The 23,398-nt window shown below is 34.5% G+C and overlaps 1 protein-coding gene across 4 annotated transcripts in view; it reads left to right on the forward strand.

Annotated features, from left to right (window-relative positions):
- The first annotated feature begins 8,893 nt into the window (after positions 1-8,893).
- The window catches only part of LOC106752779 (ribonuclease J), a 23,294-nt gene continuing 8,789 nt past the window's right edge, over positions 8,894-23,398 (forward strand). For 2 of the 4 annotated variants that reach the window (XM_014634545.2, XM_022777213.1), the window contains exons 1-12: positions 8,894-9,117; positions 9,193-9,430; positions 9,523-9,646; positions 14,584-14,640; positions 14,946-15,137; positions 15,213-15,290; positions 15,888-16,070; positions 16,162-16,242; positions 21,001-21,066; positions 21,153-21,245; positions 21,528-21,653; positions 21,931-22,044. In XM_014634545.2, the coding sequence (XP_014490031.1) occupies positions 9,021-9,117; positions 9,193-9,430; positions 9,523-9,646; positions 14,584-14,640; positions 14,946-15,137; positions 15,213-15,290; positions 15,888-16,070; positions 16,162-16,242; positions 21,001-21,066; positions 21,153-21,245; positions 21,528-21,653; positions 21,931-22,044 (1,449 nt within the window). In that variant the 5' untranslated portion in view covers positions 8,894-9,020. Of the gene's footprint in view, positions 9,118-9,192; positions 9,431-9,522; positions 9,647-14,583; positions 14,641-14,945; positions 15,138-15,212; positions 15,291-15,887; positions 16,071-16,161; positions 16,243-21,000; positions 21,067-21,152; positions 21,246-21,527; positions 21,654-21,930; positions 22,045-23,398 lie in introns of those variants that run through there. The other 2 variants (XM_022777212.1, XM_022777214.1) reach the window with 2 other exon arrangements.

The following is a 23,398-nucleotide window of genomic DNA, read 5'->3' on the forward strand; positions in this document are numbered from 1 at the left end:
TGTAGCGTGAATTAAAATTATATATTTATGTCTTAGTTATTTTAAATAAATGAAAAAGATTGTCATGGTTATATAGCATCACATTTTAATAACATAGTAATAATTAAATAAAATATTTTATTATGAATATTCAAAATACTGATAATCTAATTTATATATAGTATATCAATATAATTTTACAAGATAACACTATAATAATATCATTCATATACATTTTCAAGTTATTATATTGTAATTTTATTATAGGATTATAACTAACATAATCTAATATCACTTGAATATCCAAACAACTCACTCTTCAATTACAAGAAGTGTCTTTTTATCTACATCTTTATATATACATTAATAAGATGATTATTACAAAAAATAAGAAAACGACACATAACAAACAAGACAAGCAAGAAATGGCTAGCTAATATACAAAAGGAACATCATATATTGATAAAAACATTATATCACAATACAATGCACTCAAATTAGTATAAACCATAAAATCAAAGACTTTTCTCAACTCAATCATTCGAACAAATACATTGATATAAAATCTCGTGAGGTTTCAGCACTTGTGATGGATAACCTCCACCCACAAGCTTAATCCTATACAGGCCATTAATAATTGAAAAAGTTCTTTAAGGATCTTTTGCCACTCTTAACCTCTTAACCATTTTTCTCTATATGAGTTGAATGATTAGTAGAATATCAAGATAACCTCTAACCCTAAACTCTTATATCAATGCACACATCACACAACAAATGGAACTATCCCATGGAATTCCTTTCTCCATGGAATTCCTTTCTCCACAACAAACCACACTTCACTTTGTCCTTCATAACCAATTGATGCAACCTCCTTGGCTAGGTTGGGCCAAAGCTAGAAGGATGCAATGGGGATGGCCCCTTGAAGATATATGGTGCGAAAAATGATGAGAAAAATGTAAGACCCTAGGAAAATGTGGTAATTAGGGAATAATGTGGTGATGAGACTTGGATATTATTATTTGGGTAATTGGTGTTTGATGATTAGATGTTTTCTAGAATTATAATTATTGTGTTTATTATTTAATGTTATTATTGATTAAGTAGAACATATGATTAGTAAGTTGTTATTTGGATGATTTGTGTGGTGTTTTGTTACTAATATGATGTGCTGGATTGAGGGTAGAAGGGTGATTTAGGATTGAATATGTGTGGGCCAAATTCTAGAAAGAAAGAGAGTTAAAATAAAGTTTTAGTTTTAATTTGTATTTTGGGTCCAAGGGCAAAAAGGTCATTTTATCCTCATTAATGCAAAAATTAAGTTATGGGGTGTAGAAAGTAAAGAAAGGAAAATAAGTCTGAATAATAATATAAGGCTACGTGAACCTTAAAATATTTGATGGTTATTGGTATTTTAAAAAGTAGATAAAATAAGATAAAGATATAATAAGAGAAGATAAAAAGGAGAAAGGGAAACTAAGGTTGCACATTTTAACCTACATCTAAAACAAAAAAGAGAGAGAAAGAGGGGCGATTCTGGAAGAGAAGACGAAGAACTACAGAAACCTTAGAGATTGGTGGTGTTTTAGAGTATAGACAAAGCCCTAGGATTGACCAAGGTATGAGGAAGCTTACCTTTGTTTGTTTATTGTTGCATGTTATATGTGTTCTTGTTATTTTGATTAATAATCCTTGTTGATATATGTTTTTATGATCATGGTTATGGTTGCGATGGGTATAGGGTTTGTGTATGCATGGGTATAAGGTTTATGCAATCTTTGTGATGGGTTTTCTCTATGAAAATATTATATATGTTTGGTTGGGTTATCCCAATCGAGGGTTTGGTGCTAAGGGAGAACAAAGTTATGATGTTGAGGTTTTTCCATGCAAAAATATGTTGTAAGGGTGTGGTGATAATCATATGCATTAATATTGGGTTTTATTGAGGTATAACATGTCAATGATTGGATTTGGATGATTCAAGTAATGTATTATATGTGTTTGAGTATGTTTACATGGGTATGTGATGCTTGAATGCTTGAATGCATGTATGATGTGTTGAGCATGTTTCCACGTGATTTAGGGTTAATGTATGTATGTTTTAATATTTGAATTCTATCCACGATGTGTTTCGTTGCGGTAATAATCTATTATCATTAGTGATAATTGATTGTCTACGCGTCGATGTTGAGTCTGGTTGTAGGAATAATCGATTATCTGGGATGATAATCGATTATCTCCTCCTGTAGGATGTTTCTAGGTAATTTTCACTAAGATAATCGATTATCTTAATTGATAATCGATTATGATAGTGCATTTTCATGAAAAATGGCGATTTTGATGAAGAATGGACGTGGACCAAGCTTGAGAAGTTGTGGAACGTGATGATAATTAGAGAAAGCGAGTAATGGTTATGTTTAAGGTCAGTTTTGACTTGTGATTGAGATTGGAGCATGAATGAGTGTTGGGATGTACCTGAGGATGTGATTGATGAACATGAGAGTGAAGGATAAGTCTACTAGCTATACCTCGTAAGTCCTGGTGCTATCCGCGGATAGGTGCTTCCTTTTTCATTGTGTGCATTGGAAAGGTTATTCAGGTATTGAGCCTTCCTTGTGTGGGGGTGAAGGTGTCTTTGTTACCAATAAGGGAGTATTGGTAAAACCTGAAGACAAGTTTTGATGATGCTGCAAATTGTAATTCTTGTTTGTAATAGGAGAATACTTAAAAAGCAACTTGTAGTTTTTTGAATGTAGTAGGAAAATGATAAACATTGTAATTTCTACTGATATAATCGATTATGGACAAGCTATAATCGATTATCATATGTTTTTGAACTACAATAATCGATTATCATGAAGCAATAATCGATTATCACAAGTCTCACTTGAATAATCGATTATCACTTCAAATAATCGATTATCACTTTTTGAATTTTCTATAACGGACTTGAATAATCAATTATCACTTACAATAATCGATTATTCATGGCAATTGTGAGCAGACCTTTGGCATTCAGTGTGCTTGGCTATTTAAGTGATTTTTGAAAGCTTCAGAACTGAACTTTTGTGTAAACTGAGAAAGCTTAGAACACTGAGTAGTCAGAGGAACGTTCTTGAGAGCTTTTGTTTACTTTGTTCCCTTGCCTGGTCTTGTGAAAGGAGAGACTTACGTATCGTGTGTCGATAGTCAAAGTGGACTCTCTTCAAGTTGGCAAGGTTCTCTACCTGGTCTTGTGAAAGGAGAAGCTCGTGAATTGTTTGTCGATTGCCAGAGCAGGTTCTCTTCAAGTTGGTAGAGTGGTTCCTTTCATTCTATTTCTATACCTTTTATTGTAATCTGTTAAATCCTTTTTTAGTGGAACTGTTAATCACTCTCTGTAGTGATTAACGACTAGACGTAGATTCTGTTGAATCGAACCAGTATAAAAATCCTTGTGTGTTTTTCTTATGCCCTACACTCATTTTATTTTAACGCACATAAACTGCTTGGTAAATTTTCTGAAAGAAAATTGTTTTTATAAAAAAGGCTAAATTCGTTTCAACTGTGACTTATTACGCTTTACGCTCTCTGAATTTTAATTCCGCTGCGCTATACTCTTCGAAAATTACCCCCTACGATACCAACAGTCTTCCATGTCCTCGTGTAGCAGGATTACATGTTTCTTAGTTGGATTGCGAGACTACTTGAATGAATCTATGTGGGGAATCTACAGATAGGGCTATAAGAGCGACTACAGCCAGTGAGGTAGGATACAGGAGTGTGACTGATTCTTTCCACTGTGGTGTTTATGGTACGATGATGCTCATGATCTTGTGTTATGAATGGGATAGTCATGATGGTAGTGTATCTATAATGGTGATCATGGTATTTGAGATGCTCCAAGTGATGCTATGTTATAGCGGCGTTACTATAATAATTATAGTAAGTAGTTAACATAGGTGCTAATGAGTGGATAGACCAATGGTCTATGTGTTTTGATTGAATTGTCATGTTAGTGGATTAGGAATCTTATTGTTATCATTATTATGTATGGGGTGTTTGATTATTGTTGATTTAATTAGTATGTTTATATCACGTTATTATGATTGTTTTACTGGTGCCTTACCCCATACATGTTTGTGTTTGTGTGTTTGTGAATGATATTATCGGCGATGATCATATAATGTGTTATATGTGAGCATATGATGTTGCAGATGGTGATGAGACATGATAGATTCGAGAGATGATGGGAGACAAACTTGGAATTTTATATACAATTATTACTTTTGAATTTTAAGACAATGCAATTTGAGTCATTTTATTTCCTTCGTTGCTTTCATTGGACAACTGTTTTTGAACTATTATGTTATGCATGTTTTGAATGTTGAGGTTTTTGAAAATAAGTTTCCGCGTTATGTTAAAGTTTGAAATTTTACCGATTTTTAAATAACCCGTGACATCCTGAAAATTAGGGTGTTACAAAAAGGATCCAAGGTTATTCAAGCTATAGTGGCTAAGGGTGAGGATTTCACGACCTTAGGTGGTTTAGTGGTGATGATGTGGTGTTTGGTGGCTCAAACAAAGGTTGGGTCAACTTAATGAGGAAGGTGATTAGAGGGCCCTCATGAGGTTCTCCAGTCTTGATCTAGTAGAAGTATTATGGCAAAAAATAGGCAGCATAACTTTACATAACATCCAAGATGATTACAAGGGAGGAGACACCTCTATATAGGTAAGGGCATTTCTTAAAAACCCTAAAACCATGATCTCTCACCCTTGCACTCATTGGCAAAAAATAAGGCCCTTTAATGAGTGGACAAGTGTCCATAAATCCTCTCTAATGGGGGAAGGACATGTGGTCACTCATAAAGTAAAATCATCCCCATTCCTTGAGTGTCATATGGCTACTACTAAAAGTAATTCCTCTCCAATGGAAGTATGACACATGACACATACTTTCCACATGGTTTGGGTGTCCAACTAAGGAAAAACCCTACACTAATTAGGCTTTAATACAAGCCTTAAACAAATTCACCTACTTGGTCGAAATACATGGCCTAAAGAAACCTACTATACTTAACCGAAATACTTGGCCTAAAAAAACCTATACTACTCTTCAACCTCCATGGTGACCTATGTGAAAGAACTTTGATTCACCTTGCGTAGATGACTCTAGATTCTTCTTAAAAGTGGTTAGGCCATGGCTAGGACTATTCCATCATCCCCTCCATCTTCAAAAGGATTTGTTCTCAAATCTTCAAGTTTTTTATGAAAACATCCTTTTGGGAGATAATTAATTGGCTTTCTTCTCTTGGGGTCAAATTCCTTTTTACAAGAAATAAGAGACAAGGTAAGTGTTATTAGAACAATCATACAAAGCATATAGCTCCCAAGGATTATACATCTTTGATCAAATGAATGATCAAGGTAATGGAGTTTAAGAGCATTTCCTTTTAAGCTTTTATTTGTCTTGTGTTGAATGTAAGGGTTTTTGAAATGAATTTCCATTTCAACACAAGGTTTTATTTGGTCTTATCTTTCCATGCTTCTTTAGGAAGATGGTGAGAAAACCTCTTTTGTTTTTGTACACAAGCCTTTGGCTCTTAACATATTGACTCTTTTGTTGGGGCACTCTTTAGACTTGTGTTTTTCTTGGCACTTAAAACATTGATTGTTGGAAGTGTCTTTATTTTTGTTTTTATCTTTTTCCTTTTCAATTTTTCTTCTCATTTGTTCTTGATCCTCTTCCACTAGAGAAGGTGTGAGAGGATGAAGTACAAACTTTATTTTATTATGAGAGATGATTATTTCATTGGTATGACCATTATGTAATTATTCTTTGTCAAATAACGAAGGTGTTCCTAACAAAATATGATAAGCATCCATAGGTACTATGTCACATAGCACACATCCTCATAATTGCCTATAGATAGCTTAACCATCACTTGTTGATTAACTATCATTTCCTCATTATCATTAATCCATTAAAGTTCATAAAGTTGAGGATGAGGTAAGATAGTTGATGCCAATTTATCAACCAAACAACAATTGCAACACGATCCGATATCCACAATAAGAGAAGATGTGTATTCTGAAATTTAACACCTTGTGTGAAAGATGTTCTCTTTTTGTGTTGGTTCTTGAGAACTAGGTTGATTATAGAGATCTTCTTATCATAAGAAGTTCTCCTTCACAAGAATAAATGTTGTCTCCCTTAGATGCATTATGTTTTTCACTCTCACTCTTACTTTCCTCATCTTGGTTACTATAGCCATCATTACCCCTTAAGATTATGGTTCTTTTAGTGGATCATTGTGAGACAATGTGACCTCTACCAAGATACTTGAAACATTTAATGTCACTAGTGCGAGTGTGAGATGATGTTTCGTTGAAGTACCTGAAAAACACTAGAAGGGTGGGGGGTTGAATAGTGTTAATGGAAAACTTTTTCGTAACCTTCATGATATAACACTTTCGTTGAGTACAAAATTTTTCAAGTAATTGTTAAACACTTGAACTTTTAAATGATTTTAAGCAATGAGTTCTTCTCACGTGCTATTCAGGATATTAATTGTTGTGTTTATAAGAACTTCCTGTTTAATGAACAATCGTTTAGTATAGGAAGCTCTTGTATTCAAAACTAAAATGCAATTGCAGGTTTTATAAGAGAAACGTTGAGATAAAAGTAAACAATAAATGCACATATATTTTTATATTGGTTCACTCCAATTGAGTTACGTTTAGTCTCCTTTATGCTTATAGGGTTCAATCTTCAACAAGATTACAACTAAGTATTCTCACCACTCCTGGTATCCCCGATATGTTGCCTGGTTGAGTAGTATTCTTCACCACTCCTAGTATCCCCAATCAGCAAATAACTCCTATTGCCCTAGACTGGTTGAATTTCACCACTCTTGATACTAGACAATTCTAGTATCCTCTGGTACGCTGCCCAGATTTCCTTAACTCATTTCAGTTTCATAACAAGTGTTGTAATTCTGTACAAAATTGAAATCAACTAATTGCTTACAAGTTATTTAGGCGATTACTCTTGTAGAGAGGGTATATGTTCAATACAATACAGTCTATAGACTCGCTGGGTATTTCTCTATTTTCTCTTTTATCTATTCTTACAATAGTAAACAAATATTACAATGAAGCTTGAGAGTATTGCTTGAATTTTCTTTTTCTGTTCTCAAATATTCTCTTGGAGTTTGAGCTTTTTTGTCCTTCTCTTCTAAACGTTTTTCGTAGGATTGATATTTTCGTTATAAGCTATCCTCTTGATTCTTCTTTTGAATGATCTTTTATTTAAAGGGTTTTTCGAAAGATATTTGTTAGAATGAGCTTTTAGCCTTGAATCTTGTGTCTTCTTTGTCTTGTGTGTGAAATAATTTTGGTTAAAGTCAACTTATCATAGCATACTTGCTTTTTCAGCTCTTTGCTCAAAGTAGGTTGTACTATCTTTCAGACACGTCTTCTTATGAAGAGAATATTCTTTAAATGTCTTCTTTGTCTCTAACATCCACTTTTGATATATTTCAAATAAAACATCTATATGCATGTAGTAGGTTATTTACATAAAATAGAGTAGATTGTGCATGAAGCAGATATGTCTTATCTCTTATTACTTTTGTTGTTTTTGAACATTGAACATTTAATGACTGTTGGGGCAAATCGGCAAGTGTACCCACCTACTTGGCCGAAATACATGGCCTAAAGAAATCTATACTACTCTTCAACTTCCATGATGGCCTATGAGAAAAAGCTTTGCTTCACCTTGCATAAATGACTTTAGCTTCTTCTTGAAAGTGCTTAGGCCATGGTTAAGGGTATTCCATCACCAATATCACATAAAATGTCAATCAAATCATTATACCTTATCATATATAGACATACTTATCAAAAAAATTCATCATCGTATTCAAAACAAGAAAATATCACAGTCAAATTATTGTCCAGTGCTAGAAATCTTGTCAAGTGAAACTTTAACAGAGGTGTCCTTGGAAGAATCTCGCCCAATGCCTGCTACAGTGCACGCAACGCCAATTATAGGGCACCTAACGCTATTTTTGACGCCTAGGCGAAAATCCATGGCCGCCCAACGAGAGCCCCCTTAGAGTTCCTAAGATTTAATTTGAATTACTAATGTCCAATGATCCTAAGCAACACCTTATGACACAAGTAAGTGAGCTCTTTAACTTTGATGTCACGAAGAGAGAATAACCTACATCTAACGACAACCAACTCAGAAGAGCTATTGTATGAGTGGTGTCCAATAGTATAAGAAAACTCCAATTGTGTAATTTGACATTTCTTGAGCCAATTCTCAGTGTTAAACATCTCTATGATCATAAGGTTCGTGATTCTTAGCTCAACAAATGTCATATTATCCAATTCAAGTATAATAGAGACAATCTACAAAACTAATTAACATTTCAAATCAAACACCCTAAAAATTAATTACACAATTTTATCATTCCATACATGTTCTAGTGGAGTATCATATATTCAATGCACAAAAACAACAATTTTACCGTTGTAAACTATCAAACATGATTTATCACAATATTACAAATGTAAAAGAAACTAAAAATCAGTACAAACCCAACCAAACATAAATTCTAACCCAAGATTTCAAACCAATCAACTTATATTAACAATAATCATAATGCAAGCATATAATCAAAGTAAAGATTTAGTTCCTTTTCACTTTTCACTTGATACAAATACAGTTAAAACACCTATAACTCCACAAGATAAATTTTTCATTCATCATATTCACCTAACATAACTTTATTTTAAAAACACGAGTTCTGTACAAATAAATTTTAAATCATCTTATACAACCGTAACTTACCTGTATTTGTAAATTTTAAAATTTTATCATTTGAAGCAACTTTATATAACAAATATCTTTCAAAGGGTCACACTTGTGGGGCACAGGTTCCCTGAAACAGAAGTAGATAAGAAAGATATTTGAGGAACGTCCGTAAAGGAATGAACAAAACTCCATTTCCCGCTATTCCACTGCTCCTTCGAGGTGGGACTTCTTCCAACCAATGGCTGCTCTGACCTCTCTCTCCCTCTCTCTCCGCCCCCTCTCTCTCCGCCGCAAACCAACCACAGCAACCTCCGCTACACTTTCTTCACTCCCAGGTACGTCAGCACCCAACCAATCCATGCCATTTTCGCATTCACGTTTATGGCATTTCACGCATGTGCTGTTTTCAGGGAGAACCCATGGGTCTACAACCAAAGCGCCTCGCAGAAGAGCTAGGCGAATCGAAGGTCCTAGAAAAAGCATGGAGGACTCGGTTCAACGCAAGATGGAGCAGTTTTACGAAGGCTCTGATGGGCCTCCGCTTCGCGTTCTTCCCATTGGTGGTTTGGGGGAGATTGGGATGAACTGCATGCTCGTCGGCAACCATGACCGCTATATCCTCATCGACGCCGGTGTCATGTTTCCAGAGTAAACCCTTCGTCTTCTGTGTGTTACCGTATTTTGTGGCCAAATCAAAATTAGTAACACCACTTCTATTGCATTGTGCCGCGCTTCTTCAGCTATGACGAGCTTGGAGTTCAGAAGATTATACCTGATACCACGTTTATACGAAAGTGGAGCCATAAAATTGAGGCGCTTGTCATAACACATGGTCATGAAGATCATATTGGTGCGTTGCCTTGGGTAATGCTTCCTTCTCTGTGCTTCTTAATCCAATTAGAGTTTCTTTCGATAAACTGCCTGGCCTTCTGGGAGCTGAAAATAAGAAGAATGAACTCTTGCACATGTTAATGTGTTAAAACTGGCTTATGCACAGATTAATTTTTGAAACTTCTATTACATTAACTCTTTTTTTTCTATTTTTATTTTTTTATAAATAATGGCTTTGCGGCTATGTAGAAGTTTATTTCTTTTATTTTTTTTTTTCTCTTTGAAGTGTCTATGGAGAAATTTATCAACTGTGACTCTTGATAATTTAAAAGATGTTTTACTGAATTGTGGGCCTTGCAACTTGCTAGTTATAACTTACAAGGCTGTTTCTGTTCAATTTGTGTAAAGTGGTTGTGGACTTCACGGAAGTTACGTATGGAAGTTGTTTTTTTCCCGCCCTTTTGCAGTTTGTGATGTGATGTAAGGCATATAATATTACAGTTGATTTCTATACTTTCTCTGTTTTGCTCTTGACATTTGGTATCACAAAAGTAAAGAAGAAAAACATTGATGATGCAAGGTTCAAAGATTTTAAAGTAAAGAACCACCTGTTTCAAGCTCTAGAGTGTTATTTTCAAGAAACTATCCTAAAGAAGGATACAACAAAAGACATTTGGGATGCCATGAGAAAAGGTTCCACTAGAGTTAAGCATGTATATTTGCAAACCCTCCACAAAGAATTTGAGGTTATGCAGGTGAGTCTATGATTGAGTATTTTGCTCAGACACGCTAACCATAGCCAACAAAATGAAAGCAAATGAAAAAAAAAAAATGGATGTTGAAGATGTTGAAGATCTTGAGATCAATGGCACCCAAATATGATTATGTTGCGTAAATTTAGCTTGGCCATAGATGTGTTGCAAAATAGTCTTCTTGTTCATGAACAACAAATAAATTCTCATGTTTACAAGGAACAAACTTTGAAAGCTACTTATGCCGATCAATCTAGAGGAAGGGGAGGTCATAGTACTTTTAAAGGAAGAGGTTGAGAAAGAGGTAAAAGAAGAGAAAGACAAAAGCTTGATAGAACCACAATAGAGTGTTCCAAATGTCACCGGTTTGGTCATTATTATCAATGTGACTGTCCAAGCGAGGAAAATGATCAAGTAGTAAATTGTGTAGAAGGTGAAGAAGAGTTGTTGCTGATGGCCCACTTGGAGTTGCAGAAAACCAATGAAAAGAACACATGGTCCCTTGACTAAAGTTGTAGTGATCACATGTGCAGAAAAAATGAGTACTTTCAGATTTTGATGGGAACACTAGAGATTTTGTAAAACTAGGAAGCAATTCTAGTTTGAAGGTAAAAGGAAAAGGAAATGTGAAGTTACTAGTCACTGGCATTGTGCCATCATCACAAGAGTGTTTTTTGTGCCAGAGTTGAAGAACAATTTGTTGAGTGTTGGCCAATTACAAGAAAAGGGACTCACAATGAAAACTGCAAGTTGTACCATCCAAAGAGAAGTTTGATTATGGAAACAAAATGTTCATACTGCATGCAATATTTTAGCAACTTACATTTGCTTGTTTTACCACAACTTTAGAAGATGTTGTGCAGCTTTGGCATTGTAGGGATGGACATTTAAGCTTCAAAGGCCTCCAGATTTTATATCAAAAACAATATACTAAAAAATAATCTAGAAGATCTTACAAATATTTTTTATAATTAGGAAGATTCTAAAGATATTTCCTCTAATTAGAACCGCCATTATGGACATTGTTCATAGCATGTTTTCATAGAAGAAGATGTCTAAGAGTTTCTGACCAAAAGCTGTCAACTAGACGGTACCTGTCTTAGATAGAATCCCAACATTGGTCGTGAGACATAAAACTCTAGAAGAAGCTTAGAGAGGAGTCAAGCTTTCTGTTGAATATTTTTGGGTCTTTGGATGTATCTCTCATGTTCATGTGCTTGACAATAACAGAACAAAACTAGATGATAAGAGCTTGATTAGTGTTCTATTAGGAGTCAGGGAAGAGTCTAAGGCTTGTAGGCTTTATGATCCAATCTCAAAAAGAATTATAATCAATAGGGTTGTTATATTTGAGGAAGAAAAGCTTTGGAGTTGGGATAAGCAAATTGATGTAGTAGTTCTGCATGATTTAAAATTGGGTGAAGATTGTATAGTGGAACCTGCAAGATAGGAAAATGAAGGAGGAAGTGACCAAGGAGGATCTAATACTGAACCCACTTCCTCAACAAAAGTAGAGGAAGGTCAAGAAGGCTCCTTGATCTCAATTGAAAGGAGGGATAGAAGTGCACCAATTTGGATGCAAGATTATGAAACTGGAGAAGGCTTGTCAGGTGAAGAGAATGTAGCATATTTGCTAATGTTTGCTGCTGCAGCTGCTGATCCAATTTATTTTGGAGACGTTGTCAAGTGTGACTAGTGGAGAAGGGTCATGAATGCTGAAGTAGAAGCAACACAAAAGAATGGCACATGGGAATTGACAAATTTGACTAAAGGAGGTAAGAAGTTGGGAGTTAAATGGGTTTATAAGACTAAGTTTGATGAACATGGCGAAGTAAATAAAGGTCTGCCTTGTGGTGAAAGGTTATCCTCAAAAGTATGGAGTACATTATACAAAAATGTTTGCACTTGTAGCACATCTAGACACTATTCATCTTGTGATAGCATTAGCAACTTAGTGAGGATGGACCATATAACAGTTGGATGTAAAATCTGTGTTTTTACATAGTAACTTAAATGAAGCTGTCTTTGTGGAACAGCCATGTGGATATGTGGAAAGAGAAGTGAACAAAAGCTTTATAAGTTAAAGAAGGCACTTTATGGCCTTAAACAAACATCCGGTGCATGATCAATATAGAAGGTTATTTTATGAAGGAAGGATTCGAGAAGTGTGAATATGAGCATACTTTATTCATCAAGATAAAAGAAGGTGGGGAGATGTTAATTGTTTATTTATATGTTGATGATCTGATTTTCACAAGGAATGATGAGTTGACGTTTATAGAGTTCAAAAATTCCATAAAACATGAGTTTGACATGACAAATGTGGGTAAAATGAGGTATTTTTTGGGTCTTGAAGTCATACAAAAGTTTGATGGAATTTTTCTTAATCAAGATGCTGTGCTGTGGAAGTGCTGCACAGCTTTGGTGTGGCAAAAAAACAATTTTGTGAGAAATTCAATGGTTCCAGGCACAAAACTTCTGAAGGATGAAAATGGTGTCAAGGTGGACAAGACTTACTTTAAACAAATTGTTGCCAGTCTAATATATCTCACAGCTACTTGACCTGATAGAATGTTTACTTTGAGGCTTATCAGTAGGTATCGAGAATCCTACTAAGCTTCACTTTCAAGCAACAAAAAGGGTGCTTAGGTATTTTGAAAGGAACAACAGATTTTAGAATTTTCTGCCGGAAGGGAGGAAATTATGAAATTGTTGCTTATACTGACAGTGATTATGTTGTGGATTTGGAAGATAAAAAGAGTACTTCAGGCTGTGTTTCTAATGGTTTCAGAAGCAGTATGTTGGTCTTCCAAGAAGCAACCAGTAGTTGGTCTCTCAACTACAGAAGCTGAATTCATTGCTGCAGCCTCTTGTTCTTGTCAAGCAGTTTGGTTGAAGCAAGTGCTAGGAAAACTAGACCAAACGAGCAAGATAACTGTCTTTCATTGTTATAGTACTGCAATTAAGCTTTCAAAGTATCCTGTTATGCATGGTTGCAGAAAACATAGATATGTATTTTCATTTTCTTCGTGAGTTTATAAAATCTGGTGATGTGAAGATGGTTTATTGTGACACAAAGGAATGATTGGCAGATATAATGACTAAACCATTCAAACATGACACCTTCTTGAAGCTTAGGGGACTTTTAGGAGTATGTTCTGAAACTGAACTGATGTAAACTGAATAATTGATAACATTAGTTTAAGAGAGGAATTGTTAGGTTTATTTTTTTCATTTTCTTCGTGAGTTTATGAAATCTGGTGATGTGAAGATGGTTTATTGTGACACAAAGGAATGATTAGCAGATATAATGACTAAACCATTCAAACATGATACCTTCTTGAAGCTTAGGGGACTTTTAGGAGTATGTTCTGAAACTGAACTGATGTAAACTGAATAATTGATAACATTAGTTTAAGAGAGGAATCGTTAGGTTTATTTTAAGGAAGTATTTTGAGTAATTGTGGCTTATTTTAAGGAACTTAAGTATGGCAGTTGTTTTATTTCCCTACTATGTATAGTGCAGTTATGCGGCAGCAGTTATCCTTTTGCTGTTGCAGTTTGTGATGTGATGTAAGACATATATATTGCCAAACCAGTATTGTTCAATATTACAGTTGATTTCTCTTCCTCTGTTTTGGTCTTTCTAACATTTTTTGCATTTTCTTGGACACTTTTTATCCCTTCAGTTTGGAGACTATCAGATTATGATTTCCCCCCCTCTAATCCCTCTATATCTTCAGTGGTATATTATAGAGTTATTTATTTGCACATTTTTTGAGGGGGAATTCTTACTAAAAACACTTGGAGAGCTCTTTTTAGCTATTGCTTTTCCCCCACTCTTGCTACTCTAAGAGTATTTCCTACTACAATGAGCCTCCTATTTCTTGAATCCGTGTGTAGCAGAGCAACTATTTCTATATGGGTATCACAGATACAAGAATAATTACAAGAACTTACAATTACCCTAATTTAGATAATCACAAGGATATGATCTGCTCTATTTACAATATCTATAATTACATATTTCCTATGCTAGATTTCAAGATGCCTGTCAAGATATTCTTAGTTATTCTTGCCACAATAAAAATTGATGTTCATAGGTGTCAATTTGTTTGGTATTGACAAGTGGTTCTAACCAATTATTCATATTTGATAACAATGTTTATTGTTCTTTCCTTTTGTCTATTGTTAACTTAAATTACATTGGTTTGTCAGGTCATTCCAGCATTGGATTCCAATACACCAATTTTTTCATCATCCTTTACAAAGGAGGTATCTGACTAGAAATTTTCTTGAAATAAGTCAACTTGTTAATTTGTTCAGTTTCTGTGTGGATTGAAAATATTAATGCATAGTAAGCAATAAAAGTCAGATCTTAGTGTTAACATTATCATGAAGTTGATTAACTGGTGCTTTAATTCTTCATTTTGTGTTACTGTAATTGATATTTGTTATTTATAGTAAAAAATTGGTACACTTTCGTCATCAAATATTCTTTCAGATCAGATTAAAAAATGTGTTCTTTGTATTGTTTATTTTGTATGGTCCAGAGAAGATAAAACTTTTCTTTTTAACAGCTTATAAACAAACGTTTGAAGGAACATGGTATTTTTGTTCCATCTAGACTCAAAGTATTTAGAATGAGGAAGAAGTTTGTGGCTGGGCCATTTGAGATAGAACCTATCAGGGTGACCCATTCTATTCCTGATTGTTGTGGATTAGTTCTTCGCTGTTCTGATGGTACTATTCTTCACACTGGGGACTGGAAGGTCAGTATTTTACTTTTACATCTCAGAGCGTTGACCCTCTCTTTTATTTAGCTTAATCTCCTGTTGATTCAATAGATTGATGAGACACCATTAGACGGGAATGTTTTTGATCGTGAAGCTTTAGAGGAACTCTCTAAAGAGGGAGTAACATTGGTAAGTCACTTGGATATTTGCTAATTGCTACTCGATCTTGGTTTTGAATAATTTATCATGGGCTTATCCCTAGATTAACATTAGGGATTTGAAGATTGAGGGGGTTTAATAGTCTTGTAATTAACATTTCTAACGGGTCAGGTGTATACTTACAATTATGGTTGGTGGTGTTCTCTGAATAGTGCCTTATATATTAAGCTTAATATGGCTTTCATGGCTAGTCCTGGACTTAAAGGAGAGCATTTTTCCACATTTTCAAAATTTCAAATTGTATTCCATTGGTAATAGGCTTTTTAAATTTGCAATACTATTGTAGTTCAGGGATATTCTTTTCAACATTTTTTTCTCCCCTTCTACTCAGTATTGTTAGAAAGATATTTTTCCATATTTTGTTCTGCTCTGTTTAATTTTGCTATTATATATTTGAAAATGAATAGTCTTAAATGTCATGTTAGATGCACATCGGTTTATATTTAGTATGACCATGCAGACAGTTTTCTTCTTTTTTGGTTAGATCAAATATGTATCTCTTCCATCTTTTTCCTTTAATGTTGACAAAAGATAGAACCAATGTTTGCTCCGGACATTACTTTACAGATGATGAGTGATTCAACAAATGTACTCTCACCTGGTAGGACAATCAGTGAATCAGTTGTGGCAGATGCATTGTTGAGACATATTTCAGCTTCTAATGGAAGGGTCATCACCACCCAATTTGCATCAAATTTACATCGGCTCGGGAGTGTGAAGGCTGCTGCTGATTTAACTGGCAGAAAGTTGGTAATGATCTCCCTGTCTAGTAAACTTAAATGCAACCAGAATTGACTTATTTAGAATGACACCAATATTAAGAGATTTTAACTGTTATCAGGTATTTGTTGGCATGTCCTTAAGGACATACTTAGATGCAGCTTGGAAGGATGGAAAGGCTCCAATTGATCCATCCACTCTGGTATTAAATGTTTGAACTTTGCTGCTGTTGAAATTAGAGAACTAGTAGTTAAAAGAAAAGGGAGAGATTGAGAACTTGTATTCTGTTCTTGATATTTTTTTGTATCTTCATTTGAAGAGATTAGTTATATACTAGAGAAAGAATACAAGGGAGGCTAATGCCTTATGCTGACATGGCTGAAACTAGTCTGCTTTCAAAGCTTGAGAATAACTCTATTGCTCTTATAAGAGCTTCAGAATTCTGCGTAATTCATGAGATCAATTTCAGTGCCATAAGTATAGTGCATACCAGCATGTTTTATTAACTAGGTTGTTAGCAGAAAGTCAGTGAAAGCATGTTTTGGCTATTTTAGAAGCTGGACAAATCTAATGCTGATCAACTTGATTTATTAAACTTGGAAAAGAGAGAGACTTTATTATTTTCATTCATGTCAATTGCATTCTCCTTACCTCTATTTGTAGCAATCTAATCTTCTAAAATAGGAAAATAAGGAAACAATATAATGAAAAATAATCTAGAATATCCTACAAATATTTTTTCTAATTATGAAGATTCTATAAATATTTCCTCTAATTACAACATTCCCCCTCAAGTTGGTAAATGAATATCAATCATTCACAACTTGCTTACAAGATCTTGAAATCTACTTAGAGGGAGCCTTTTTGTAAAAATATTTGCTATCTAAAGTTTTGTAGGAACATGAGCTGTAATTACAAAGCCTCTGTCTAGATTATCTATGATGAAATGTCTGTCAATCTCAATGTGTTTGGTCCTGCCATGCTATACTAGATTATAGGCAATACTCATGGTAGACTTATTGTCATAGTGTAGTTGCACATGATTGTCCACCTTGACTTTAGTGTCGTCCAAAATGATTTTCTTCCAGAGTCCTTCATACATTCCTTGAGCAAGAGCTCTCAATTCAACTTCTGCACTAGAGCGAGATACTCTATCTTGCTTTTTGCTCCTCCATGTTATCAGACCATCTCCAAGAAACACACAATACCCAAAAGTAGATTTTTATTTAGTAATAGAACTTGCATATATATTTTCATAGTCAGTGTGTCTTTCCTTTTGAATAATAGCCCTTTTCCTGGACTTGACTTCAAGTATTGGAGGAATTTTGTTAACTGCTTGCATGTGTCTTTCTCTTGGATCATGTATAAATTGGCTCACTATACTAACTGCATAAGCAATATCTGGTCTTGTGTGTGATAGATAAATTAATTTTTCTACCAATCTTTGATATTGGGCCTTCTCTATAGGAGCACTTTCTTCCCTTCCAATTATGTGATTCTGTTCTATAGGAACGTTGAGGTTTTACATCCCAACTTTCCTGATTCTTTGAGGAGATCAAGTACATATTTTCTTTGGGAGATGAGAATTCTGTTGTTGGAGTAAGCAACCTCTATTCCAAGAAAATATTTGAGTTTTCCTAGGTCTCTCATTTCAAATTGAGCTTCCAATTTTCTTTTGATGGCAATTTTTTCTATTTCATGATCTCTTGTAATAATCATATCATCTACATAGACAAGCAATAGAGTGAGTTTATCGGTAGAAGAGTGCTTTATGAATAGAGTATGAATTCCTTGGCTTTGTTTGTGTTCCAAGGAAACCATTGCTTTTGTAAATCTTCCAAATAATGCTCTAGGGGAGTTTTTAAGACCATACAATGCTTTCTTTAGGAGGCATACGTTTTTTTTTATCTTTTCACTTCAAAACCTGGGAGAATCTCCATGCCCACTTCCTCTTCTAGATTTCCATGAAGAAAGGAATTCTTCACATCCAACCGGCATAAGTCCCATCCAAAATGAGCAGCCAAAGCGAGAACAACTCGAACTATATTCATCTTTGCTACTGGGGCAAACGTCTCCTCATAGTCAATCCCATAAGTTTTGGTATATCCTTTTGCCACCAATCTAGCTTTATATCTTTCTATTGTCCCATTTGCCTTATGTTTTATTGTGAATATCCATCTACACCCTACTGCCTTCTTGTCTCTTGACTTATCAACAATCTCCCAAGTTGAATTTCTTTATTCATCTCTTCTTTCATGACTTGATTTCAATGTTCAAGTTTCATGGTCTCCTGGATTGAGGTAGGAATTTTTGCTGCATCATTGGCAACTTTAAAGCTTCTATGCTTAATTGAGAGATTGTTAGTGCAAACATATTGAGAAATAGGATATTTAGCACATGATCTTCTTTCCTTTCTCAATGCAATGGGTAAATTCTCATTAATATGTACCTCCTTATTGTTATCTTCAAGGATCCTCACCTCCGGATGAGACAATTTTTCTTGCTTGAGAGTCGAAGTGGGTTGTTTTCTTCTTTCATATGTTTTGCCAAAAAATTTGTCTTCTTCCTCGCTATGGACTATGGTAGCTTCATTGCTCAGATCTTAGGCATCCAGCAAAGGCAAACCTGGTAATGACAAGAAGGACAGTTCATCCACTTCAAGTGCTTTCTCCCCCTGAAGTGGTGGACTAACATAAAAGGATTGTGTTTCAAGAAAGGTTTCATCCATGGTGATAAAGACGCGACGACTCTGAAGATGATAATATTTGTACCCTTTTTTATTAGAAGGGTACCCAATAAAGACACATTTAAGAGCTCTGGGATCTAATTTACTATAGTTAGGATGATGAGAGTGAATAAAAACAATTCATCCAAAGACTCGACTAGGTAGACTCGTTGTTAGGGGGGAAGAAGGAACAAAAGGCAATAGAGACTCTATAGGACTAATGCCATTTAAGATACGAGTGGGTAATTTGTTGATGAGATATGTGGCAGTTAACATAACTTTTCCCCAGTAATTTTTGGAATAGACATTTGAAAAAGAAGAGCTCTAGTTACTTCAAGAAGATAACAATTCTTTCTTTCTGCAACCCCATTTTTTTGAGGGGTGTTTACTCATGTTAGTTCATGAACAATACCATTATGAGACAAAAAATTGAAAAAATTCATGATTCACATATTCAGTACCATTATCAGACCTGTTTCTTTTGATATTTTTTCCAAATTAATTTTGGACAAGACGGAAAAAATTAACTAAGATTTGGAAAACTTCTGATTTATTTTTCGTAAGGTATGTCCACGTGACACGAGTATAATCGTCAATAAAGGTAACAAACCATTTGGTTCTGGAAATAGATTCTACAACAGGTCCCCAAACGTCAAAGTGAATTAAATCAAATGGAGAAGTATTCTTTTTATTACTAATAGGGTAAGATGTACGATTATGTTTTGACAACTGACAAATATCACAATTAAAAGATTCAATAGACTCCTTAGTAAACAAATGGGGAAATAAAGACTTGATAAGATTGAATGAAGGATGCTCAAGCCTTTTATGATGTAACCATATTTTGAAATTTGCCCATGTCTCAGATGTAACTTGTTGACTCATGATTTTTGTTTTGCTTTGGTCATCAGACTCCAACAAATACAACCTACTTTCCTCCTTAGCAGTTAAAATCGTCTTCCCCGTGACAAGGTCTTGAAAAGCACAATAAGTTGAGAAACATTTTACTAAACAATCCTTTGCGAGTTTTTTCATAGAGATAAGACTATTGGCTAATTGTGGAATATGTAAAACATCCTTTAATACAATACATGAGTCCAAAATTATATTCCCAGAGCCGCATATATGTATACCCTAATCATTTACAACTGTAATAAGTTGTTCTCTATTTGGTTTACCATGAGTCGAAGGACACATGAAAATGTGTCATATGACCAGTTGCTCTTGAATCAAGAATCCAAATACCTTGAGACACATGACCAACCGTATTGAGACAAATGTTACCTTTCATGGGCAAAGTACATGATCCAGGAGGCTTACTCATTGATTCAACCATTGTTTTAAAGTGCTCGAGTTCCTCCTTACAAGCTTTCATATCAAGAGTCATAAATGATAGGATATTGGACAGCGGCGACGGTGGAGCTCCCAAGATCGGGAGCTCTAATACCAACTTGGAAAAGAGAGTGACTTTATTATTTTCATTCATGTCAATTACATTCTCATCTCATTACGTCTATTTGTAGCAATCTAATATTCTAAAAAAGGGAAATAAGGAAACAATATACTGAAAAATAATGTAAAATATCCTACAAATATTTTCTCTAATTAGGAAGATTCTATAGATATTTTCTCTAATTAAGAAGATTTTATACATATTTCCTCTAATTACAACAATTAGTTTGATATTTAAAGAAGTTCGTTGCAAGGAGATTAATCTTGACTTCTGAATTTTGCCTAATTATTGAGAGGTTCCACCTGGTCATCTAACTACAGTGTTTGTTTTTTTAATATCTGGTGAACTACTTGGTCCTCCCTCCTTTGTCACTGAATTCAAAACTCATCTTTCAGAATATGCAATTTTGGACTTCCAAGACTGGAAGACTTTCATGTTAGATGGTTTGTTACAATTATTAATATAATTCTTCGGCTGTTGTACTTTACCAGCTTGAACTTTATGGCAAGTGAGTTTTTTGTCACATCAATCACAACATCTTTGTTAGAATTTTCTGGAAGTATTTATTGGTTACTTTAATACCTTGTGAGCCAATAACTTTTTTTAATTGTATGATTCTAATGCGTTTCCATGTTGTTTGGATAATTGCGTCCTGTTTATTCATTATTGTTTGTGTTTATAAATTTATATTCAAAACTACTAATCTTTATCCATGTATATAACAGCTTTTGTGAGTCTCATGTCTCTTGCCCTGCATTTCGTTATTTCTAATTATACATAAGGTGAAAGCAGAGGATATTGATGCTTATGCTCCAAAGGATCTGCTAATTGTAACAACAGGTTCTCAAGTACGTTATTTCAATATCCTTAAAAGAGTGGCTAATTTCATGAATTATAAACATTGACATGACCATATTATGTACTGTTGTGTCAGGCAGAACCCCGTGCTGCCTTGAACCTCGCATCGTATGGAAGTAGTCATGCTTTCAAATTAACCAAGGAAGATCTTGTTTTGTATTCAGCTAAGGTATGAGAAAATATTGTATTATTTATGTGTTTTTATTACTTTATCTAAATGCCAAGATTTCTGTAGTATAGTTAAATGTATGTTTCTAGCGAATTGATATCAGTATTTGAAACTTAATAGTATACTATTTTTAGGCAACCCATTCTAGTAACCGTGTTGGATTTTTCTGCATGACCTTTCTCAGTGTCAATATCTGATTTTATTTTTACTGTAAGAATACATTATTTTTTTGATCGACAAACAAGTTTGTGTTTTTACTCTGATTCTAAATTAAAATGCTAGGTTATCCCTGGTAACGAGTCTCGTGTGATGAAAATGCTAAACCGTATATCGGAAATTGGATCAACTATAGTTATGGGAAAAAATGAAGGTCTGCACACATCTGGTCATGCATATCGTGGAGAATTGGTAATTTTTTTTATTTCATGTCAATGTTTCTTTGTTCCTTTTATTTATTTTTTCTCAAATTTAGGGGACCAAAACTGGATTCACTCCAAATTTCAAAGACAACATATTAAGCCTTCTCGTTATATCTCTTATTCGTGGTTAGATATCCAGATTGATATTTCACGAATCGTAAGAATTAGCAGACCTTGTGAACTAGTTTTTTTGCTTTGATGCTTTTTCTGTTTACTCATTCATTTTAATGAGTCTTCTAATACGATTTCCATGTGTTTTTTGGCAGGAAGAAGTACTTAGAATAGTGAAACCACAACATTTTCTTCCCATCCATGGAGAACTTTTGTTCCTGAAGGAACATGAATTACTGGGAAAATCAACTGGCATTCGGCACACTGCTGTGAGTCATTTGCTTCTGTATAAGATGTGATGAAATGCAGAAGAGATTAGTGGCCTATAACAGTGAGATATATATGTTAAAATACCAATATATGGTCCTTGGTCTTTTAGTGAAACTCATTTTGGTCCTTTATTTTTTTATAAGTTTCATTATGATCATTTTTTGTTTACAAAAGTACCAAAGTTATCCTCTCCATCAGCCAAAAAAGGTTACGCTGTTAGTATTAAAATAATTAATTAAATACTGACTATTTTAACCACTACTATAGTAATCTCTTATATTAAAATTTAAAGATTTTAGATTATAAACATTTTAAAAGTGGTGGCCATTAGAAACTGCCACTATAATAATTGTATTTTATTAAAAACCAATAGCAATTTAAATGAGCTTCATCAACCCACATCAAATCTCAATCACTCTAAACAAATGTCACAGGTCCATAAAAAAGATTTCATACACCAGCACCAATACCGAGCCACTAGCAACAATACTTAAAGACAAAATCATGGGGTATTTCAGTGGCATTAAACCAATAATTTCCAAATGATCAATTAAAACATTTATTTGTTACTTCCTTCACCCTTCCCTAACCAGAATGATTTTGATCCGTAGAGCCTGCGAATTACATTCAGGCTTAGAGAATTGTCGGAAGGAAATGAGAGCAAGGACAAGAAAAGAAAATGAGTTGCTGGAACCTCATGTGTCACTGAAAAGGCGATTTCTGACTGCCATGGGCTGTGGTGCTTTCTCGTGGCTCTAACTGTTGGAGTGCAAACAAAGTCCCACATTGAGTGAAAGAAGGACTGGTTAAGGGTTTATATACACATAGATATCTCCAATGGTAAGAGGCCTTTTGNGAAAGAAGGACTGGTTAAGGGTTTATATACACATAGATATCTCCAATGGTAAGAGGCCTTTTGGAGTGGTACCAAAAGCAAACCCGTGAGGGCTTGGCCCAAAGCGGACAATGTCTTACCATGTGTGGAGTTCTATGTGTGTGTCGTACCTCCCCCCAAAGCGGACAATGACTTATTATTATTCTCAAATCATCTATTTGTAATAATCTAGATCTCCTAAAAAGAGAAATAAGGAAACTAGGAAACCTAGGGAAAAATAAAATAAAATATTATCTATCTATTTCCTCTAATTAGGAAGATTCTACAGATATTATCCCATATTACAACACTCCCCCTCAAGTTGGTAAATGAATATCCATCATTCCCAACTTGCCTACAAGATCTTGAAATCTACCCGGAGGAAGCCCTTTTGTGAAAATATCTGCTATTTGAAGTTCTGTAGGAACATGAGTTGTAATCACAAAGCCTCTGTCAAGATTATCTTTGATGAAATGTCT

Source organism: Vigna radiata, unplaced genomic scaffold, assembly GCF_000741045.1.
Source record: "Vigna radiata var. radiata cultivar VC1973A unplaced genomic scaffold, Vradiata_ver6 scaffold_43, whole genome shotgun sequence".
NCBI lineage: Eukaryota > Viridiplantae > Streptophyta > Magnoliopsida > Fabales > Fabaceae > Vigna > Vigna radiata.